At 43.3% G+C, this 19850-nt stretch overlaps 1 protein-coding gene across 10 annotated transcripts in view; it reads left to right on the top strand.

Annotated features, from left to right (window-relative positions):
• LOC101942323 (cyclic AMP-dependent transcription factor ATF-7) overlaps positions 1-19850 on the top strand; it is a 118017-nt gene that overhangs the window by 38879 nt on the left and 59288 nt on the right. For all 10 annotated transcript variants that reach the window (XM_024109881.3, XM_065575938.1, XM_008173287.4 and 7 more), the window contains exon 2: positions 669-737. In XM_024109881.3, the coding sequence (XP_023965649.2) occupies positions 690-737 (48 nt within the window). In that variant the 5' untranslated portion in view covers positions 669-689. The remainder of the gene's footprint in view (positions 1-668; positions 738-19850) is intronic.

The following is a 19850-nucleotide window of genomic DNA, read 5'->3' as shown; positions in this document are numbered from 1 at the left end:
GAGTGTTTTGCAGATGTTTATTATTTCTTACAGTCCTACTGTGAGACATGTAGGTACAGTTGCCATTTACAGATGGGGGGTTGGGGTGGATACTGAGGGTATGTTTACACTGCAGTTGGGAGAGTTCTTCCCAGTGTGGGTAGACAGACCTGCAGTAGCATGGGGAGGCAGCTCGAGATATCCAGGGGGTCCAGGCAGGTTTGTAATCAGGTGGCTAGCCCGAGTGACAGCCTGTGCTACCCCTGGCTACACTGCTATTTTCAGTGCACTTATTTGAGCGGAGCTACCATGTCTGTCTACCCATGCCCCAGCTGCAGTGTAGACATACCCTAAGATGGAGAAAGGCCAGGCCGTGAAAGAACCCTGGAGTGCTGACTACATATCCCTTATCCTGACCATTAGGCTAGGCTGTCATGGCTCCTCTTTTAACTATTAGACAAAATTTCCTCTTTGCAACTGCAAAAATTACTGGGTCACGTTAATTCAGCATTTAACTCAGACTGGATGAATTCCTTTTTCTGTACATGTAATCTAGTGGCACAGAAACCCCCTTCTTCCCCATATCCGCAGTCTTATGCTCTTTAAAGGAATATAATTAAGTCTGCTCCTGATATTTTGAATTTTTTAGGTTATTTAACAATTTCCATCCCTCTTTCCTTTCTCCTCAGCTTTGCCCAGCTATATGAAATATGGGAGACGACAGGCCGTTTGTGTGCAATGCCCCCGGCTGTGGACAGGTACTTTTACAGTATACTTTATTGTGAATGTGTTGTTGTGAATCAAAGTGTCCGTTTTTATCACTGAGGCAAAGAGTTTAAAGCCAGCATTTTACATGATCACTGGAGGTAATCAGATCGGAGGATTTGCAGTGTGTAAATCCAAGTTATGAGCAAGTGCAGGCACTACAAAGTAATGAAATCTGCCTTGCTTTGTGCCATATTGTTATTCTGCTGGTGTCTTTCATAAGACCCACACAGCCCAGAAAAAACACGCTGATCTCCAGTTAATGTTTTCTGGTAGCGTTACACACGTTCATTCAAGGCTATTTAACCAAAGGACAGATATTCCTTCTCTGTCAGGATGAGTTAGCTGTGATAGCATATTCCGTAAGGCAGCTGAGAATGTGACAGTTGATGGTTTGCTGCTATGTGAACCCCAAACTGCTAGATTCTATTTTGAGCTTTCAAAATAAAAGGGGGGGGGGGGATTTTTCCTCCATAGGTTACCTGCTAGTTGCAGCCTTGCAAAACTCTTTTTTGCTCACTCGCCTGGGGTGTGTGTGTGTGTGGTTTTATGAGTGAATAAAGTACACCTCTACCTCGATATAATGCTGTCCTCGGGAGTCAAAAAATCTTACCATGTTATAGGTGTTATATCGAACTTGCTTTGATCCACCGGAGTGCGCAGCCCTGTCCCCACTGGAGCACTGCTTTACCGCTTTATATCCGAATTTGTGTTATATCGGGTAGCATTATCTCGAGGTAAAGGTGTACCTCTGTTCATGTGATAAAGAACAGGTGAGTAGACTTTTGTGCCTGCGCTGGTAAATGTCCATGACAATTCCCCCTCCCCCTCCCTTGTTAGTGCTTCCCTGAAGTCTGGCTTAATGCAAAACAAACCTCTAAGAACAGACAGTGTCACTTTCCCTTCATTAAAACACTAATGCCTCATGATCCTTTGTCGCGCCTGTTGCCATACCATCTGGGCAACTCTCACTTTTCCTTTAAAAAAAATAAAACATTTGAACTATTGAGCCATTCCAGAGGGGACTTGGTAAAATCCTACATAAATTCCTTATTGTAGTTACTGTTGGCTAATGAATTAAAAGCCTATGTGTTATGGTGCAAAAATTTCAGAAGGGGTGAACAGGCATGCCCCTAAATGGTTTGTGGCTTTTAACCAGATCTTCAGTGATTCATATCCACTTTGTTACCTAATGGTCAGGGAAATGGGTTGCCAAACTATTATGATTGACACACTTAAGAGCCATAACAAATTCCCTGGATAAACCCCCACAGCATAATTTTTTTTTTTTTTAAATATATTTTAATGCCTCTTTGGGTCTTTCATGATGAACATTAAAAGGGATAATTCTGTACCCTTGAGGCATGTGCTTTAAGACAACAAGATGATAATAATTTGATACAGCTACTTTGCGTAGTGGAAAAATCTAATCCACTAACCAAATACTTTGACTTTTTTTAAAAATATGCAATTGCTTGTTTTAGTCTTTTTTGCTTAAGAACATTTATGGTATCAGTCCAATCTGATGCATTTTTTTATCCTGCCCTTATGTGGATTTGATTTTGTAGCCTGTTTTATCTCTCCTTTGTTCCTGAAATTGTGCAAGTCAACATAAATTGTACTTGCTGTATCTGAGCACTGACATGAAGGCGTCAGTTATATAACTCTAAAATCAGATTTGTAAGCAACTGAAGCAACCCAAAACTTATCTAAATAATTTTTAAAAACCCACCCAAATGAGCTATAAGGGTGGCTGCTTTTTTTTTCTCTTTCATTGTTCAAGGAGAATCCTCCTCCTTCTCCTCCTCCTCCTCCTTGTGTGTAATTCTGTCAATTCTTGATTTTTAATGTGGAATTAGCAAAGAGTCCTGTGGCACCTTATAGACTAACAGACGTATTGGAGCATGAGCTTTCGTGGGTGAATACCCACTTCGTCGGACGCAGGATGCGACATGCATCTGACGAAGTGGGTATTCACCCACGAAAGCTCATGCTCCAATGCTTCTGTTAGTCTATAAGGTGCCATAGGACTCTTAGTCTGGATCTGTAACAACAGCAAACACTGCTACCCCTCTAATGTTGAATTGTTAACTTTACACCAATATTATTTTTTTTTTTATTACAGCAGTGCCTAAGGGCCAATCAAGAATGCAGCCCCATAGTGCTGGCTGCTGTACAGACACAGTAGTAGACAGCCCCTGCGCGATAGAAAGATGCATACACTATAAGCCTAGAAGGGACCACTGTGATCATGTCGCTGACCATGTGTATAACACAAGCCATAGGACTTCCCTGAGTTTTATTGTTTGAACTAGAGCATATCTTTTAGAAAAACATCCAATCTTGATTGAAAAATTTCCAGTAATAAAAAATCCACCATAGCCTTTTGTAAGTTTGTTCCAATGGTTAATTACCCTCGTTATTAAAAATGTGCGCCTTATGTCTAGTTTAAACTTGTCCACTTCAACTTCTAGCCATTGGATCTTGTTTATATATTTCTCAGCTAGATTAAAGAGCCCTTTATTATTCTTGCTGTTCCTAATGTAGATACATATAGACTCTGATCAAGTTATCTTTGTGTTAAGCTAAATAGATCGAGTTCATGACTTTCACTGTATGGTATGTTTTCCAATCCTTTAATCATTTTCAGTTGTGCACTTTACCCTGAAGGTTATAAAGCCTTCTACAAACTATAAGAATGGCATTCACCACTAAAATGCAGCCACCTCTGCAGTGGAATGCAGCTAGTGAATAACCCAGAGAAACCATAGATAACAGTCTGGGACCATGTGGAGGTCAATATCCAACTTTGAATGCATTTAGGGAGGCAGAATGTCAGCTGAAGTTAATTTCACCATAGACAACCTTCTTCTTTTTTTCCCCAATGCAACCAGGGAAATATGGGGTCAGCAGGCTTACACTTCCCCCAGGTGTATGTAAACTTGGTAGCTTTTAATAACTTGATTTTTATAGTAGAAATTGGAGGACCATCCCTTTAGGGAGACTGTTTTCAGTGGTCAAATTCTGATGGCATGTTCTGTCATTTCTGGCACCAGACCCTGACCTTTGACAAGGGTTTCTTCAGGTAAACATATACTCAAATATAGAGGGTCAATTCAACTGTGGCTTCCATTCTAATTGAACCCTCTTATTCCATGGGTGAATTTGTCCCCAAGTTGCCTAAGAATTGGGACCACTGTTTCCAAATGTAGTTAGCTAAAGATAGATCTTTGTGTAGGCAGCTAGGTAAATGGCCCAACCTTTCAAAGATCCTGAGCACCCACAACTCCTGATATAATCAGTGGGAGCTGTGGGGGAAAGCACCTTTTGAAAATCAGGCTATTGTACTTTTAATTTTGAAGCCCAACTTTAAGTTTGAAAACATGGGTCCAAGATTCTATTAATATGATATTGCTTACAGCATTGTACTAACTAGACCTTTCCCAGGGAAATAGAGACAATTCCTGTCCCCAAAGAACTTGCGACTCAAAATATTGAAGCTAATAACTACATTCAATATCCTGTATGAAATAAGTCTCAGTCCAGTTCCCAATAGAAAGGTTATAGAAGTTACCATCACAGTATGACCGTGATTGTCCCGTTATTGCCAGTTGCAGCAGAGGCCAAGGATTGGATGGATGAATGTAGGGGAGGGGCTCTTCTCTCCACTCTGGAGGACTGTCCCTTCAGGTCAGGGGTGAGGGACATTGGAAGATGAAGCTTTTCTTGCTGCAGTGCAGACTTTCTAAACATCAGTCTGCAGGGCTGTTGATCAGGCACCTGTCCGAGACCCTGGTGCACTTACCTGCAGTGTGCCAGGTTACAGTCTCTTTTCCTGGCTCCTCCAGAGCTCCCAGCTGCACTTTACCCCCCCCCCCATCTTTTCCTGTGTACACCCCCCCATCTGTGATCCCCAAAAGCCATGAGTTTGCCTCCTCAGCTCCCTCTGAACATTGTCCAAAACATGCTGTCAGACCAGAAGGGGGAAGCTTGAGGGAGCTGTGGGGCCCCTATATGTGACTATCTTGCATAGCTGGCGGAGTTCCTTTGGGTAGTGTCCTCGGACTCCTTGAACTCCTTTGCAGGGCGGTAGGTGCTGCCTGGAGTTCTCTGTTCACGTGTCCCATTCTTTTCCCTTGTTTTAAATCTTAGAATCATGCTCCCATTCCTGGGTGGCTGTTGGTGTGGGTGTGTGTGTGTGGTGGTGTGCGTTTTTTTTTTTTTTTTTTTTTACACTCACACTATTTTCAAGACCAAACAGCTTAAAACTTTCATTATCCATGCATTTGTGCAAATATGACCCTGGGCAGACAGCCACAAGCTGTCTCTCCTGGTTTTATTTGCAATTCAGAACTCTAATTATGCTCTTCAGTGACCCACCATTTGGAAACACTGCATTAAAGAGCATGTGAGCCCAGGAGAAGAGGGAAAAGGAGAAAGCAGAACAATGCAAAAAGCTCTGAAAAGCAGACTTGGAACAACTGATATGAAGCCAGTCACACACACATTTTTGCTAAAGGGAGAAGTCCATGACTTCCTTATATGAGTTGTCAGTTGGCTCTTCTTTTCCTATGTGGTTGTGACCAGCCTCTCACTTTACTTCCTTTCTTGCTCGTTTTCCCTTCCCCTCCACTGCTTCTGTATAGAAATTAGAAAAATGCTGTGATAAAGGCAGATGAGGGGAGTGGATACCTAAAATAGATTAGAAGATCTTACTATACTCACCATATAATCAAAACTAGTGAGCTTGCAGTGGGTATGTAAACATGTTTTGGTTGCTAGGTCTTTAATGGCTGCTATTTTTGGATTCTGTACATGATTACTTCCCAACAGTGAGTCTGATGTGACCCAGCTGAGTTCTAAATGTGCTCCATATATGTTTTAAAAAAGATTCTGCTGAAGGTCGTTTATCTGGTGTGTGTGGTGTGGTTTTTCTTTTTTCTTTTTTCTTTTTTTTTCCTGCTTACCCCCTCCCTCGTTGCCAGAAAGAGGAGCTGTTGAACAAACAAGAATGTGTCCCTTGGCTGCAACACACTTCCTTCAGAGAGAGAAGAAAATAAAGAAGCATGTTAGTCTCTGTATTGATTATAGTAGATGCAAAAATGTGCCTTGTGTAAGGCTTTTGTTGTGCGTAATGTGAAACGGATCCAAAAGGCTCTGTTGGGCAAGGTGTCATGCACTACCTAATGATTATTAAAATAGTCTTCTAACCCCGTTTAAAATACACTCTCTGTGATTAACTACACCCTTTGGAACTAAATGTTAGCAATAAACTTTAATGCTGTCGTTACAGTGGAAAGATATTGACTAAAAATGTGTAATGATACAGCACTGACTCATTAATAAAAGGTAGGATTTTACCAGGTTTAAGCATTTTAGACATCTAGGGCAAAGGTCTGAGAGGAAGGCATGGATTCTGTTCACAGTTCTGCCACTGATTTACTGTGACCTGAGGCAAGTCACTTAATTTCTGTGCCTGTTTTCTGCTTTATGTAAAAATGTGTAGCTACCTCTTAAAAGCAATTCCAAGATTCAGGATTGAAAGTGGAATTGAATCATTGATTGATGGTGCGAAATGGGGTGTGTGTGTGTGTGTGTGTGTGTGTGTGTGTTTGATAACGGAATGTACCTCTCACTACTTCCACCTGCTTTATAATGCTATCTGTGAGGGTTGCACACTTTTTGGATTTTTATGGAGTGTTATAATGGAAAGAAGGTCATTATTAATATGCTTCATCCATAACAGTTGACTAAATTAGAGAGCTGTTTTAATGGAGATGCAATGATGTTGAATAGAATCTACAAGGAGGACGACTTCGGCCAGTTACCGCCCGAAAAACAGAACATTTCATTTTTAAGTGACACATCACTTACAGAATCTCATCATCACTTTTATACAAGCCATTTCCTCTCACAATCGTTTGGGTCTTAAACCCAGCCTTAATTTAAGAATTTATTCCCTTCTAAGCTCATACCATTGAGGTGATGTCCCTGGAAAGTCCAAGAAACTAGAAGCCCAGAACTTTCAGGAGGGCAGGAAAATGATTTTTCTTCTTTGTGGCTTATTGTATCCTCTTATCTTGTCATATAATAGAAATAATGTTTATGGCATTGAAGCTGCAGCATCGCTTGGCATTTAACCAACCTCAAAAGCAGTTTATTGCTTTGTATACTCTGCCGCTATGACCATTATCCCTTAAATCTCTATTGCTTTGTAATATACGAGGCAACAAATGGCTTCTGTGATTGGCTAAATGTGGAACTGAAGCTAAGGTGTGTTTTATCGCCTGTATAATACAAATGAATATAGATTATTCCTGTTGTACAAGCTCTGATATTAAAGAGGAAAAAAAAGTTCTCTTCTCTCTGTGAGGCTTTCCAGTGGCCGTCTGTCCCCTCCATGCTTCAGAATTTCCAGTGGCATAGAATATGTAGAGTGCTAAAGCCTTACCTGCCCTGGAGATGTGCCGTTTCCAGCCACCATGACAGCTACTGGTGTAAGCCATCACTGTAGACCGCGTGAACTACTGTCTGCACCAGCTCAGCTTATCCCAATTCTGAGTAGGGGGTGAACTGCACCAATGCAAAGAACGGCTTTGCCTGCCTACAGTAGGGTTTGTACTGGTGCAGGTACATCAGTGGCTGGAAATCTCCAGTGTAGGGAAATCTTAAGATGAACTATACAGGAAAAAACTCCATTGTGAAGCAGTTAGGACTGCTATACACAACAATATGGAGGAAGAGCGGGTAAATACTAGTAGATGGCTTAATTTTCAAGTTCTGGGTTTGGGTTAGGCATAGTGTGTGAAGCCTGAACAATGAAGTGATTTGTATATGAATTTCTTCGGGGTTTTTTTTAAGTGTTTAACTGGGGGATGGGAGGCAGACCTGTGGTAGTAGAGTGCAGTCGGAGAATATCTTCTCCATCAGCAACTGTGTATAGAATAAAATCTGAGAGGAGTGCTCCTCGTGGTGAAGGTTGTACGTGCCTGGGCTCATCAATAATGCCTGTGTGCAACTGGCCCCATCAACTAATCAGGCATGTGTGCACAGCACATAGCAGCATTCAATTATAAGTTGAACCTCTTGTCTGGCACCCTCAGGACCTGACTGGTGCCGAACCAGAGAATTTGCTGAACCATAGGAGGTCAACACAGTATTGTAGTGAGCGGGTCTCTTTTTATTTTTATTTTGCCAAGGTGAATAAATGGAACAACGTACCAATGTGCCCTTTTCCAATTTCTGCAACAATTCCACCTTTTGCTATATCGATATTGACGATCACTGTTTGACACCTGCGTATGCTTAGCAGCATTACCAACACTTCCACTGCTTGCTGGTCCCTTAGAAGACACAGTTAGGGGTAAATTTAGAACTAAATAACAGCACAGAACACTGTTTGGAAGCTGCCGACTCCAGACTGCTACCGGTCGGTCGCGAATCAGTTTGGAGTCAGGAAGTCGACCATTGGGGCTGCGGTAATTCAAATGTGCAGGGCCATTAATTGCATCCTGCTACGAAGGACTATGACTCTTGGCAATTGGCGTGAAATATTGGATGGCTTTGCAGCAATGGGATTCTTTAACTGCGGCCAGGCGATAGATGGTACGCATATTCTAATTTTGGCCCTGGACCATCTTGCAACAGAGTACATCAAGAGAAAGGGGTACTTCTCTGTGGTATTGCAGGCGTTTGTGGATCATGATGGACATTTAATTGACATCAATTCGGGGTGGTTCAGGAAGGTGCATGACGCATGCCTCTTCAGAAACAATGGCCTATACAGAAAGCTTCTAGCAGGGACTTTCTTACCTGACCAGAAGATTCCAGTGAGGAGATGTTGAAATGCCCATGGTGATCCTGGGAGACCCAGCGTACCACTTGCTCTAGTGGCTCATGGAAGCTTTACAGGAGAAATCTGGACAGCAGCAAGGAGCGCTTGAACAATAGGCTGAGCAGGTGCAGAATGACTGTAGAATGAGCCTTTGGCATATTAAAAGCGCGCTGGCGTTTGCTTTTATGGCAGGTTAGCCCTAAAAGAGGAAAATATTCCTGTGGTCATAGCAGCATGCTGCACACTCCATAATACTTGTGAGGCTAAGGGTGAAAAGTTTTTTCCCCCACGGTGGAGCAGGGAGGCAGATCGCCTGGCTGCTGAATTTGACCAGCCAGATACCAGGGCTATTAAAGGGGCACAATGGGGGGGCTATTCGAATCAGGTAGGCTTTGAGGCACCATTTTGACAGTGAGACCCAGTAATGTGTTTTTTTTTCTATACATCACTCTGCCATGCTTTGTTAACTTGCTGCCTTGCATAAAAATTGTGGTGATTCCTGACCGGGATTTGCAGTCTGCAAATGATCAAATTGACAATGTATATTACTACCAGCAGCAACAACCACATGTAGGAGACAAGTAAAGATTGCTTATCTTTTAGAGAGTTTGTTTTATTAAATACCAATTAACAACACACCCTGCACAAGTGATTGCTGATTGGCATGGGGAAGCTTCCTAGAATGGGGAAAGGAACAAAGCAGCACTGCCAAGGAAACTTCAGCAGAGGATTGGCAAGTACCTCCAGGAAAGTTTTTCCTAGAGATCTCTCTGGAGGATTCCCATGAAATCTGTTTGCATTAACACCGTTCTGCTGCACTGTTTAGCTGCACAGAGGAATGTGAAGCACATGTACAAGACTAGCTGTGTTTGCATTTCTATCCCTTCACCCTCTTCTAGAATATACAAAGCAAAGGACAGCTGTGCCTCATAAGAATGGGCCTACTGGGTCAGACCAAGGGTCCATCTAGCCCAGTATCCTGTCTTCTGACAATGGCCAGTGCCAGGTGCCCCAGAGGGAATGAACAGAGCTGGTAATCCTCAAGTGATCCATCCCCTGTCGCTCATTCCCAGCTTCTGGCAAACAGAGGCTAGGGACACCATTCTGTCCATCCTGGCTAATTGCCATTGATGGACCTATCCTCCATGAATTTATCTAGTTCTTTTTTGAACCATGTTATGGTCTTGGCCATCACAACATACTCTGGCAAGGAGTTCTACAGGTTGACTGTGCTTTGTGTGAAGAAATACTTCCTTTTATTTGTTTTAAACCTGCTGCCTATTAATTTCATTTGGTGATTCCTAGTTCTTGTGTTAGTTCATATAACTGAACAGCATCAACTCAAAAAAGATCACTTATCAGAGCTCTCTCTAGCATGCATGATATGGAAGAGGACTGATTGCTGGGACTGGCTAGACCGGGGTGGGCAGTAATTTTCGCAGGGGAGCCACTCCATGAATTTTGGTAAGTCGTCATGGGCCACACATTTCTACTATATTAATGGAGGGAGTTTGAGTGCAGGAGGGAGCTCTGGGCTAGTGCGAGTGTTGGGGTGCAGGTGAGGGGTGTGGGCTCTGGGAGGGAATTTGGGTGCAGGAGGAGGTTCTGACCTGGGGCAGGGAGTTGGGGTGTGGGAGGGGGTGCAAGGTGCAGGTTCTGGCCAGGAGGCACTTACCACAGGCGGCTCCCAGCCGGCGGCTCAGGCAGGTTGCCTGCATGCTATGGCCCCATGCAGCTCCTGGAAGCGGCTGCGGCCGGCTGCTACTGGCACATCTCTGCGTGCCCCTTGGGAAGAGAGGGACAGCGGGTCTCCGTGTGATGCCCGCACCTGCAAGCATCACCCACGCAGCTCCCATTGGCCAGTTTCCGACCAATGGGAACTGTGAGGATGGTGCTGGGGGCGGAGGCTGTGCGCAGAGCCATGCCAGGAGCGGTGTAGGGCCACGGCAGGCAAGCAGCCTGCCTGAGCACCGCGCTGCACCGTGGGACTTTTAGCGGCCCGGAGATTGCGAGGGGGCAGCCAAAGATCCTGGCAGGCCGGACAGAAATGTTTGATGGGCCGTGTCATGCCTGCTTCCCCACTCTGAACTTTAGGGTACAAATGTGGGGGCCTGCATGAAAACTTCTAAGCTTAACTACCAGTTTAGATCTGGTCCGCTGCCACCACTCCCAAAGTGCTAATTCCCTTCCCTGGGTAGCCTTGAGAGACTCTTCACCAATTCCCTGGTGAATACAGATCCAACCCCCTTGGATCTTAAGGAAAAATCAATCAGGTTCTTAAAAAGAAGGCTTTTAATTAAAGAAAAAGGTAAAAATCATCTCTATAAAATCAGGATGGAAAATAACTTTACAGGGTAATCAAACTTAAAGAGTCCAGAGGAATCCCCTCCAGCCTTAGGTTCAAAGTTACAGCAAACAGAGATAAACACTCTAGCAAAAAGGTATGTTTACAAGTTGAGAAAACAAAGATTAAAAACTAACACGCCTTGCCTGGCTGTTTACTTACAAGTTGGAAATAGGAGAGATTTCAGAGTAGCAGCCGTGTTAGTCTGTATCCGCAAAAAGAACAGGAGTACTTGTGGCACCTTAGAGACTAACAAATTTATTAGAGCATAAGCTTTCGTGGACTACAGCCCACTTCTTCGGATGCATATATCATCATCATCATCATCATCATTCTGAACAAGTCATCTCAATATGAGAGACTTGTTCAGAAAGATTTAGAGAACCTGGATTGATGTCTGGTCCCTCTCAGTCCCAAGAGCGAACAACCCCCAAAACAAAGAGCACAAACAAAAGCCTTCCTCCACTAAGATTTGAAAGTATCTTGTCCCCTTATTGGTCCTTTGGGTCAGGTGTCAGCCAGGTTACCGGAGCTTCTTAACCCTTTACAGGTAAAAGGATTTTGGAGTCTGGCCAGGAGGGATTTTATAGTACTGTACACAGGAGGGCTGTTACCCTTCCCTTTATAGTTATGACAGGCCGAATCAGGCCCATGGGCTGTATTTTGCCCACCCCTGGGCTAGACCCTTCTGGAGTAGAGAAGAAGTCTCGACTCGCTGTGCCACTGGACAGGCCTGCCGTGTGCGCCACATGGTCCTCCAACTCGACCTATTCATCCACGACTTGGTCCTCAGGGTTGAGTTCATTGTCTCCAGGCCCTGCTGAAGTATCAATGAGGCTCTAAGCAGTGGAGGTGGGGTCGCCACCAAGGATGGCCTCCAGCTCCTTATAGAAGTGGCAGGTCTTCGGTGCAGCACCAGAGCGATGATTTGTCTCCCTTGCCTTCTGGTATGTCTGCCTCAGCTCCTTTATCTTTGCATGGCTCTGATGGGTGTCCCGTTCGTAGCCCTTATCCAACAAGTCACGGGAAATCTGACCATAGGTATTAAAGTTCCTATGGCTGGAGTGGAACTGGTACTGAACAGCCTCCTCTCCCTCACAGTGCCAGCAGATCCAACAACTCAGGTGTGCTCCAAGTGGGGGAGCATTTGCTGTGTGGAGCTGCCACAGTCAGCTGGGAAGATTAAATGTGAGCTGTCCATGCCAAGAAAACAGGAAGTGGGATTTAAAAAAATCCCAGGCCTTTAAATGGAGAGGGACAGATGCCTGTGTACCTGGGTGCAGGGTAGCAGAGTTCAAACTGCTGACCAGAGTGATCAAAATGAGCATTGTGGGATGCCTCCTGGAGGCCAATTATAGAGACGTAACCAAGTGCAGTGTCTACACTGACACTTTGTCGATATAACTTTGCCGCACAAAGCTCTAAGCCTCTCATGGAGGTGGTTTTATTTTGTCGGCAAAGCAGGAGAGTTTTTTGTCGGCAGAAGGAGCATTGCAGTCTACAGACCTCCCCTGTTTTTTGTCAACGAAAGCTGACTTTCGTTGACAAAACTGTGTGACTTAGATAAGGCCTAAGTGTCAATAAGCCTGTTGGAGTGATGTTCACTAACTAAAATCTTTATTTAGCTGACAGTCCCCTTGTCAGATATTGAATAAAATTCTGGATATAAAATGGTCAAACTTGAACAAAACATATGACCATTCAGAGGCAAAACTTCATTCCATTTTCAAGCTTTCATTCTTTTGCATGGGTTTTGTTGCCCAGTGCATGTATATGGTACGCTTGATCGTGAGCTCTTGTATTGCTGCTGCACCTAAATGACTTAAAGATCTGAACCATACATTCTAATTTCATTGCTTTTAAAAAAAATTAATTCTTCAAGGAAGCATCCGAGGATACCTTGAAAGATTCCTAGCAGGATAAACTCGGTCTTCCTCCCACCTCACTTATCCTTGTTTGAAACTGCTATAGCTGAATAAAACTAAAGAAATAAAATTCTACAGAGAAACATCTTGGTTAAAATCCTTCTACTATGTTACTGGAATGCAGGTTTACAGAAGCATTTTCGTTCAGATTAAGGCCCCTACTATTTCCAGTACCTACATACCAAACACAAAGTGGTAGATGGTACATTATATACTGTTAACACTTGGAGACTTGAGAAATGTGAGTTCATAGTAAGTTGCTTATAGTACCTTTTTTCAGTTTTTCAGTATTGCATTGACTTAAAAAAATGTAAGAATTGGAACTCTTGTATTGTCAATGCAGTGAAATAACAGGTCCCACCTCTCACTGAAAATGTATTTTTGGAAGTGGGCAGGTGGAAGCTAATTTTGAATAATAAGCTGAAAAAAGCATCTGAAACCAGTAAACTTTTATTTTTTACACACCTATAACTTAACAGCCAAACCAATTTAAACCAAATTGGATAATAAAAAAAAAAAATTGCTTCTAGGCTGAGTCCCTGCATGCCAAGTTCCAACCTAGAATGAATTTTTATGACCACATTATAAACCCCCTAGAAATGAAGGTTTAAAATGGAAATGTTGACAGACCTTTAACTACAAAAGCACTATAATAGAACTACTTTTTATAAAATGCCTGTTTTAAAGTATAATTAAAGACTTAAATAATATTTAATAGCAACATTTCCTGTAGTTTTTTGAAACTTCATCATTCCTATGGTTAGTATTCATTGCAAATTTTAAGAATATCATTCCTGCTTTACATTTGAAGCACGCCTGCTGTGCTGTACTGGCAGACACACTTGTCTGTCAAATGGAAGTTGGTCCGAAAAGCTTTCTGAATTCCCCTTTTCTAAATAAAAACATAGATACCAATGTGTTTAATGGGACTCTGCTGTGGGCATGTCAAGAAACTTCAATGTCAATCACCTCCGAAAAAGTAAGCTTTTAATAACAAAAACAAACTCTAAAAAAATAACCAGGAATAGGATGTTCTTGCCAGGAGAACAAGTCTCTTTCCCTTCTCCCTATTGAGGTTTTAATTAGGGATTGCACTTTTAATATGGTGGCTGCCATCTTCTCATCAGGGCACGCTACTAGGATCTTTGGGCAGTACTTGCACTGTAGGATAATTTGTTTAGATAGCAAGTCTACCAATATTTTAAAAAAAAAAAAAATCATAGGTCTGAGCCTGCCGCTCGTAACATGCAGAACTCTCATTGACCTTAGTGGGAGTTAGGTGCTCCAGACTGTTTGTTTGCAGGATGGTGGTGGTGGGGTCATATATTGCAAAATACCTAAAAAGGTCTGTGTGACTTTGACACCCCTACTATTTGCTAACTCTTCCCCTTTTGCATTCCTGCCTAAAGTTGGCAAAAGCCAGCTCTGATTGACTGTAAAATTACTCCCTCTCCCCCCTATACAAGGGATATTGGCCTCCCCAACTTTGCAGTGTTTTCTGTAAGGATTTTTGCACCATTGTGATAAAGGTGCATTAAAGTAGGTGGACCCCTGAGATTTCTGTAATGTAGTACTGATTTTACTGCATCATTACAGATGGAAAAGTGAATCTTAGTGTCCCCGTCTTACACACCATACTGGATCTACTTTTGAGTCCTTGAGCCCATATCTGCTGGCCTGTTGACAAAAACAAGTGAAGATTGAGCTGGATTCCATTCTGTCTTTGGCATGGCCCGCTGCTGCCAAATATGTACTGTGGGAGAAGCTTTTTGTTACTGATGGCCATGGAGGTAGAAAGAACACCGTTTGACCTTTGCCCGACATTTCAGAGTGCATTTCATAGAATCATAGAATATCAGAGTTGGAAGGGACCTCAAGAGGTCATCTAGTCCAACCCCCTGCTCATTTGCAGCTCTAGAAGTAAGAACTTGTCTATGAGCTAATTTTGCTGTGGAAACTTAAATATAACAAATATAGTAAAATATACGGAACTCAATGACGCTGAAAAGGGCCCCCTTTCCTACAGAGACCCGGGGCAGGAATCACTTCCTCCTCAACCCACTTACGAAGGGCTGGATGGAGAGGCCTGACTCTGCCCTATAAGGGCGGCTGCAGCACCAGTGACTAGAGACCACTTTTGAAAGTACAGGAATAGGCCGATAGGTGTGCCAAGCACACCACAGTCCAGCAAAACTGGCTTGTTTAACACAGTCCAAAGCCATCCTTTTTAAAGAGGTTTTATAGTGAAGAAACATTCTAGTCTGTCAACTACTGCATGATGTACACAAATCCCAGGTGTTCTGCTCTTCAGTCATTTGTCACCCATTTTGATGGCTTGTCACATTGGCAGGTTTGAAGGTTGAGAGCTGTGATTTTATAAGAATGGAGTCTTCTTTTCTGAGCATATCTGCACTGTGTGTGCCTGTAAAGCATGTTGATATCCCCTGAAAGGTGCTTCAGAAATGTAATATTTCTGTCTTCAGCTCCTGTGTTACTGAAGACCTGTCTGCCCATTCTGTGTGGTTACACATGTGGTACCATAAATCTTGGTGTTCCAAACAAAGGGGCTCATGGAGACTGCTGCAGACGTATCACTGATGTGGCTGTAGAGAGTGTTAACTTTATAACATTTGAAAACACTCTATTGGAACAGCTACGTTTGAACTAGAAGTCAATTCTGTAGCCGCCTCCTTCTGGTGACATGAAGTAAATATTTATACACACACAGAGTTAGGTAGCTTAAAAGAAATCACACTGCATTCCTTTCTAGCTATTAATTCAAGGAATATTCTCAGAAATGGATAAGTGGGATGTATGTTTGCAGTGCTGTTGTATTGGGATGTGATCTTCCTACCAAATTTCACTGCAGAGATGAGTGAGGAGGTAACTAGAAGCCTGGATGATGATTGATGATGATTCTCTTTATAACATGGCTATCCATTCTGGTGAACTGCTGTTCCAAAGTAATCTCTTTACCAGGTTTTTTCAGCCATGCTGGTTGCTGTAAGATGCCTTAGCAATTAAAATCAGTAAAATATTGACTTTGGCTCCAAACAAACCATTGCTTGGATTTTCTTCACACCCACACCAGCAATATTGGAAAGGTTATGCTGAGGCTGTAGACCACCTCTTGAGGCTTTAAAATCTAGAGATCCTCTTTAAATCAAGTCCTGCCAACAGAACTGATGTAGAAAGATGATGTGTATGTTGGGACATTTTCTACTGCCACATCAGGCATGCGTCCTGCAATCGAACACCCGGATACTTGGCGTCAAGTACAAGGCCACACGGAAGAAATAAACACATGGCTGTGGAGTAGCTAAGGATCTGAATGGATATAGTTACATTTCTCTAGCTCCTCTTGTACTGTGAAGTTCCTCTAAAGTGAGCTACTTTTGGAGCAAAGGAGCCAGTTGATATGCAGAGTTTTCCGTGACAGCATAGTTGGGAGGATGTATTTTTGGCTATCTACACCAAGGCAACACCCCACCATTGTGCTGTTCATTGACATCTTTGTTTTTACAGAGTGCAGAAAGATCTTCAAAAGAAGATCATCTTAGAACTTATCCCTTTGTCCAAAAGAAGTATACAGAATCTAATGCTGTTGGAGTTTGAACCTCTGCTTCCAGGGAAGCGTTCATGTGGACTATTAAGCCATTCACTTCTCATTGGGCCGCACTGAAGGAGAAAGTTGTAGGTTTTGTATATACAGGAATGCTTTGGCATTCATTTTTATCTGTTAACTACTATAGAGTAGGTTCTGATTAAGAATTTTTCTTTCTCTTTCTCTGAGGGTCTGATGCCATATCTAACTCAAAGGAGAGTGGGGAATGAAAACCTGCTTCAATAATGTAATTAGTTTGGATACCGGTCAAGTAGATTGTCCCCCTGCTTGGAAACTGGGCTTTCCACAATGCATTGGGATGCAGATTTAGCAGGAGTATTAGTTGATATGTGCTTTACTCAGGGCTTAATATTTAAAAGAAGGTATTAACATTCTTCCCTCTTACGGGTTACTGAAATGTGAGCGGTCCCGCTGCACGCATTTCACACCTGCCGTGCCAGTTGGTTGTGCTGCAAGCAGACTTTTGCAGGCCAGTATAGCTAATAGAACCAGATCTGGAATATCTCATGTGGTGCCAGACTTCTAATGATTTTTAAATTTTTTTGTTTTTGCTGAGTTTACCAAGATAGTCCTGAGAGCCTGCCTTGTTCTGATTACTGTTTCTGGTTCTCCCTGATCCACAACAGTTGAGCATCCCTTCTCTTTGGAACCAGAATCAGCGCTGCAGGGGAAAACATAGCGGTTTCACTTTCTAAGCCTTTGTAATGTTTGTCCGTTCTGATTTGAATGGGTTGCTGTGAACAAACTCAATGAAAACCCTACAGAGTTTTCTCTGAGTCTGTATTACACCTGCAAACTTTATATGCTGTTGTTGTGAAGCCACAAATTGAGCCAGGGTCTTTCTTAACAATTTGAGTGAATTGCTCTAAAAACATGCTCTGAGTCTTGTTTGTGACAAAACCAGACAATTTTCACATTATTTCTGGTTTCTTTGTACACATTCTCACAGCTCTACTCAAAATACTGAATTTGGCTAACACATCAGTATTGATCACTGCTTGCAAGTTCATTAACCTCATGTGATCCCATCTGTGTTTGATCTTTCCTATATGGATCTACCTTTGCTATTTTGATCTACTATGACGGGTTGGCAACCTTCAGCATGCAGCCCATCAGGGTAATCTGCTGGAGGGCCGCGAGACATTTTGTTTGTTGGCCATCCGCAGGCACAGCCCCCCGCAACTCCCAGTGGCCGGGAACAGCGAACCGCGGGCACTGAGTGCTGCGGGGGGCCGTGCCTGCAGACTGTCAACGTAAACAAAACGTCACGGCCCACCAGTAGATTACCCTGATGGGCCATGTGCTGAAGGTTGCCGACCCCTGTACTATGACTTACAGAAGACCTCTCAAATGGCTGGAGTGGTTCCAGCAACGCTGCCTCAGGAGGATTCTCAGGATCAGCTGTGAAGACCGATACATTAACATCAGCGTTCTCTTTGCAGCCAATATCAGCATTATGGAAGTGCAGATCATGAAACACCAGCTCCGCTGCGCTGGACACGGTGTACGTATGCCGGACACGGTGTACGTATGCCTGCCACTTGCCTCCCGAAGCAAGTACTCTTCTCTCAGTTAAGTCAGGGAAGAAGGGCTTGCGGAGGGCAGCGAAAGCGCTTCACACACCTACTGAAAATACACCTTAAAAAGGGAGGCATCCACCCAACAAACTGGGAGGACTCGGCGTGGAACAGAACATGGCGGCGCCACACCAGACACCAAGTCACAGCTCACTTTGAGGAGAACAGACGTGCTCATGAGACAGAGAAGTGACAAAGGAGGAAAGAAAGGGCACAACACTCCAGCCAACAACTGTCTCCTCCAAGATTACACCTGTCACTTCTGTGGGAAAATCTTTAGGGCATGAATTGGGCTCCTCAGACATTTAAAAACCCCCTTGGCAGACATCATCCTCGCATTGAGGGATAGTCGACGACTATGAGCCAGTCCTAAAATATGTCACCAGTTCCTGACGTTTAGAAGGGAGAAGGTTTGTAGTGGAATCTAATTGGTTTCTAAATTGAGATTTTGGCAGTCTGTCAGCCTTTAATGACTGCTAATATACTGTTGAGGAAGGTTGGGCCTTATCTTCACATTAGCTAATGTGAGGAAGATTCCTAGAGACGATAGGGCTCTTTGTAGTTTTCACACATTAGGTGAACGTTGTTTTCGCTACAATTTTACTGTGTTAGCTGATACCTTTTTTCCTAGTGTGGATACACCCTTAGTTTGGTCAGTGCCTTCTCAGCCCATAAAGGGCATCCCTACCTGGGGCGAAAAGGTATATTTTTATGTGATAGCTAGGATGTGTAGACAGGACAAATTGTCATTTTACCTCAGTGTAGCTGATTGAGATGGGCCTAGGCCTTCTCTTAACACAGCTTTTTTTTTCTCTACTGTAGACAGTACCAAAGAGTCCAGCATTACTGCCCAGAAAACTTCCATTCTCCTCTGATTCAGAGTCTTGATCATCTTTTCTCTTGGTCTCTCCAGTGACTGCATGCTAATTGTCATTGTCTACCAGAAGACTGTTAATGGTTTTTTAACAGTGATGTTCTGCCCCTGCCTATATTTTTAGGAGGATGTCTGTGTGCGTGCTTCCCTTTTAAGTTGGCTTCTTAGCTCCATAATACTTTGCTAACTAGCTTCACAATGGAGATATCCCATCTCCTAGAACTGGGAGGGTCATTGAGTCCAGCCCCCTGCCTTCACTAGCAGGACCAAGTACTGATTTTGTCCCAGATCCCTAAGTGGCCCCCTCAAGGGTTGAACTCGCAACCCTAGGTTTAGCAGGCCAATGCTCAAACCAGAGAAGGACCCTTTAGAACTGTTCCTAGCAAACAGAAATGCAGTTTGAATCCATCTCTGTTCCCAAAGTGACTTTCCCAAAGGGAGGTGGGTAATGTAATGAAGTGGGAATATTTTGTAGTATTTTTGAATCCTATTTATGCCTCAGTTTCCCCTATATGCTGCATTGTTACCCAGTGATTGGAAGGAGTCTGTTTGCTCTCAAGGCAGGGAAAGAGAGAGACGTGTGGGTGTTGCCTAACTATCTGGTCCTTAGTCTCCATATCAGTGGAGCCTTTGAGAAGACAATGGTGAATCCAGTCACCAGGATATTGGCACCTACCAACCAACAACACAGAGGGATATGTACTTCTCAGCCTCTCCTTAGTGAAGCTGAACAACAATCCACCTGCTCGAGATCAAAGGACTGAAGAGAGATGAAGTGGGTGGGATAAGAGTTGGCTGCTGGAGGGAATCAGGGCTCTCACCTGGAGTCTGACAAAGGATGTCCGATAGAGACAGAGCTAGAACCAAGGGGTTCACTACAGCTTGGCTGGGCTCTGAGCTAACCAGAATGGACTATGCTTTAACCTT

The sequence above is a fragment of the Chrysemys picta genome, chromosome 22, assembly GCF_011386835.1.
Source record: "Chrysemys picta bellii isolate R12L10 chromosome 22, ASM1138683v2, whole genome shotgun sequence".
In the NCBI taxonomy this organism is placed as follows: domain Eukaryota; kingdom Metazoa; phylum Chordata; order Testudines; family Emydidae; genus Chrysemys; species Chrysemys picta.
This window is presented reverse-complemented; position numbering and strand designations above follow the sequence as displayed.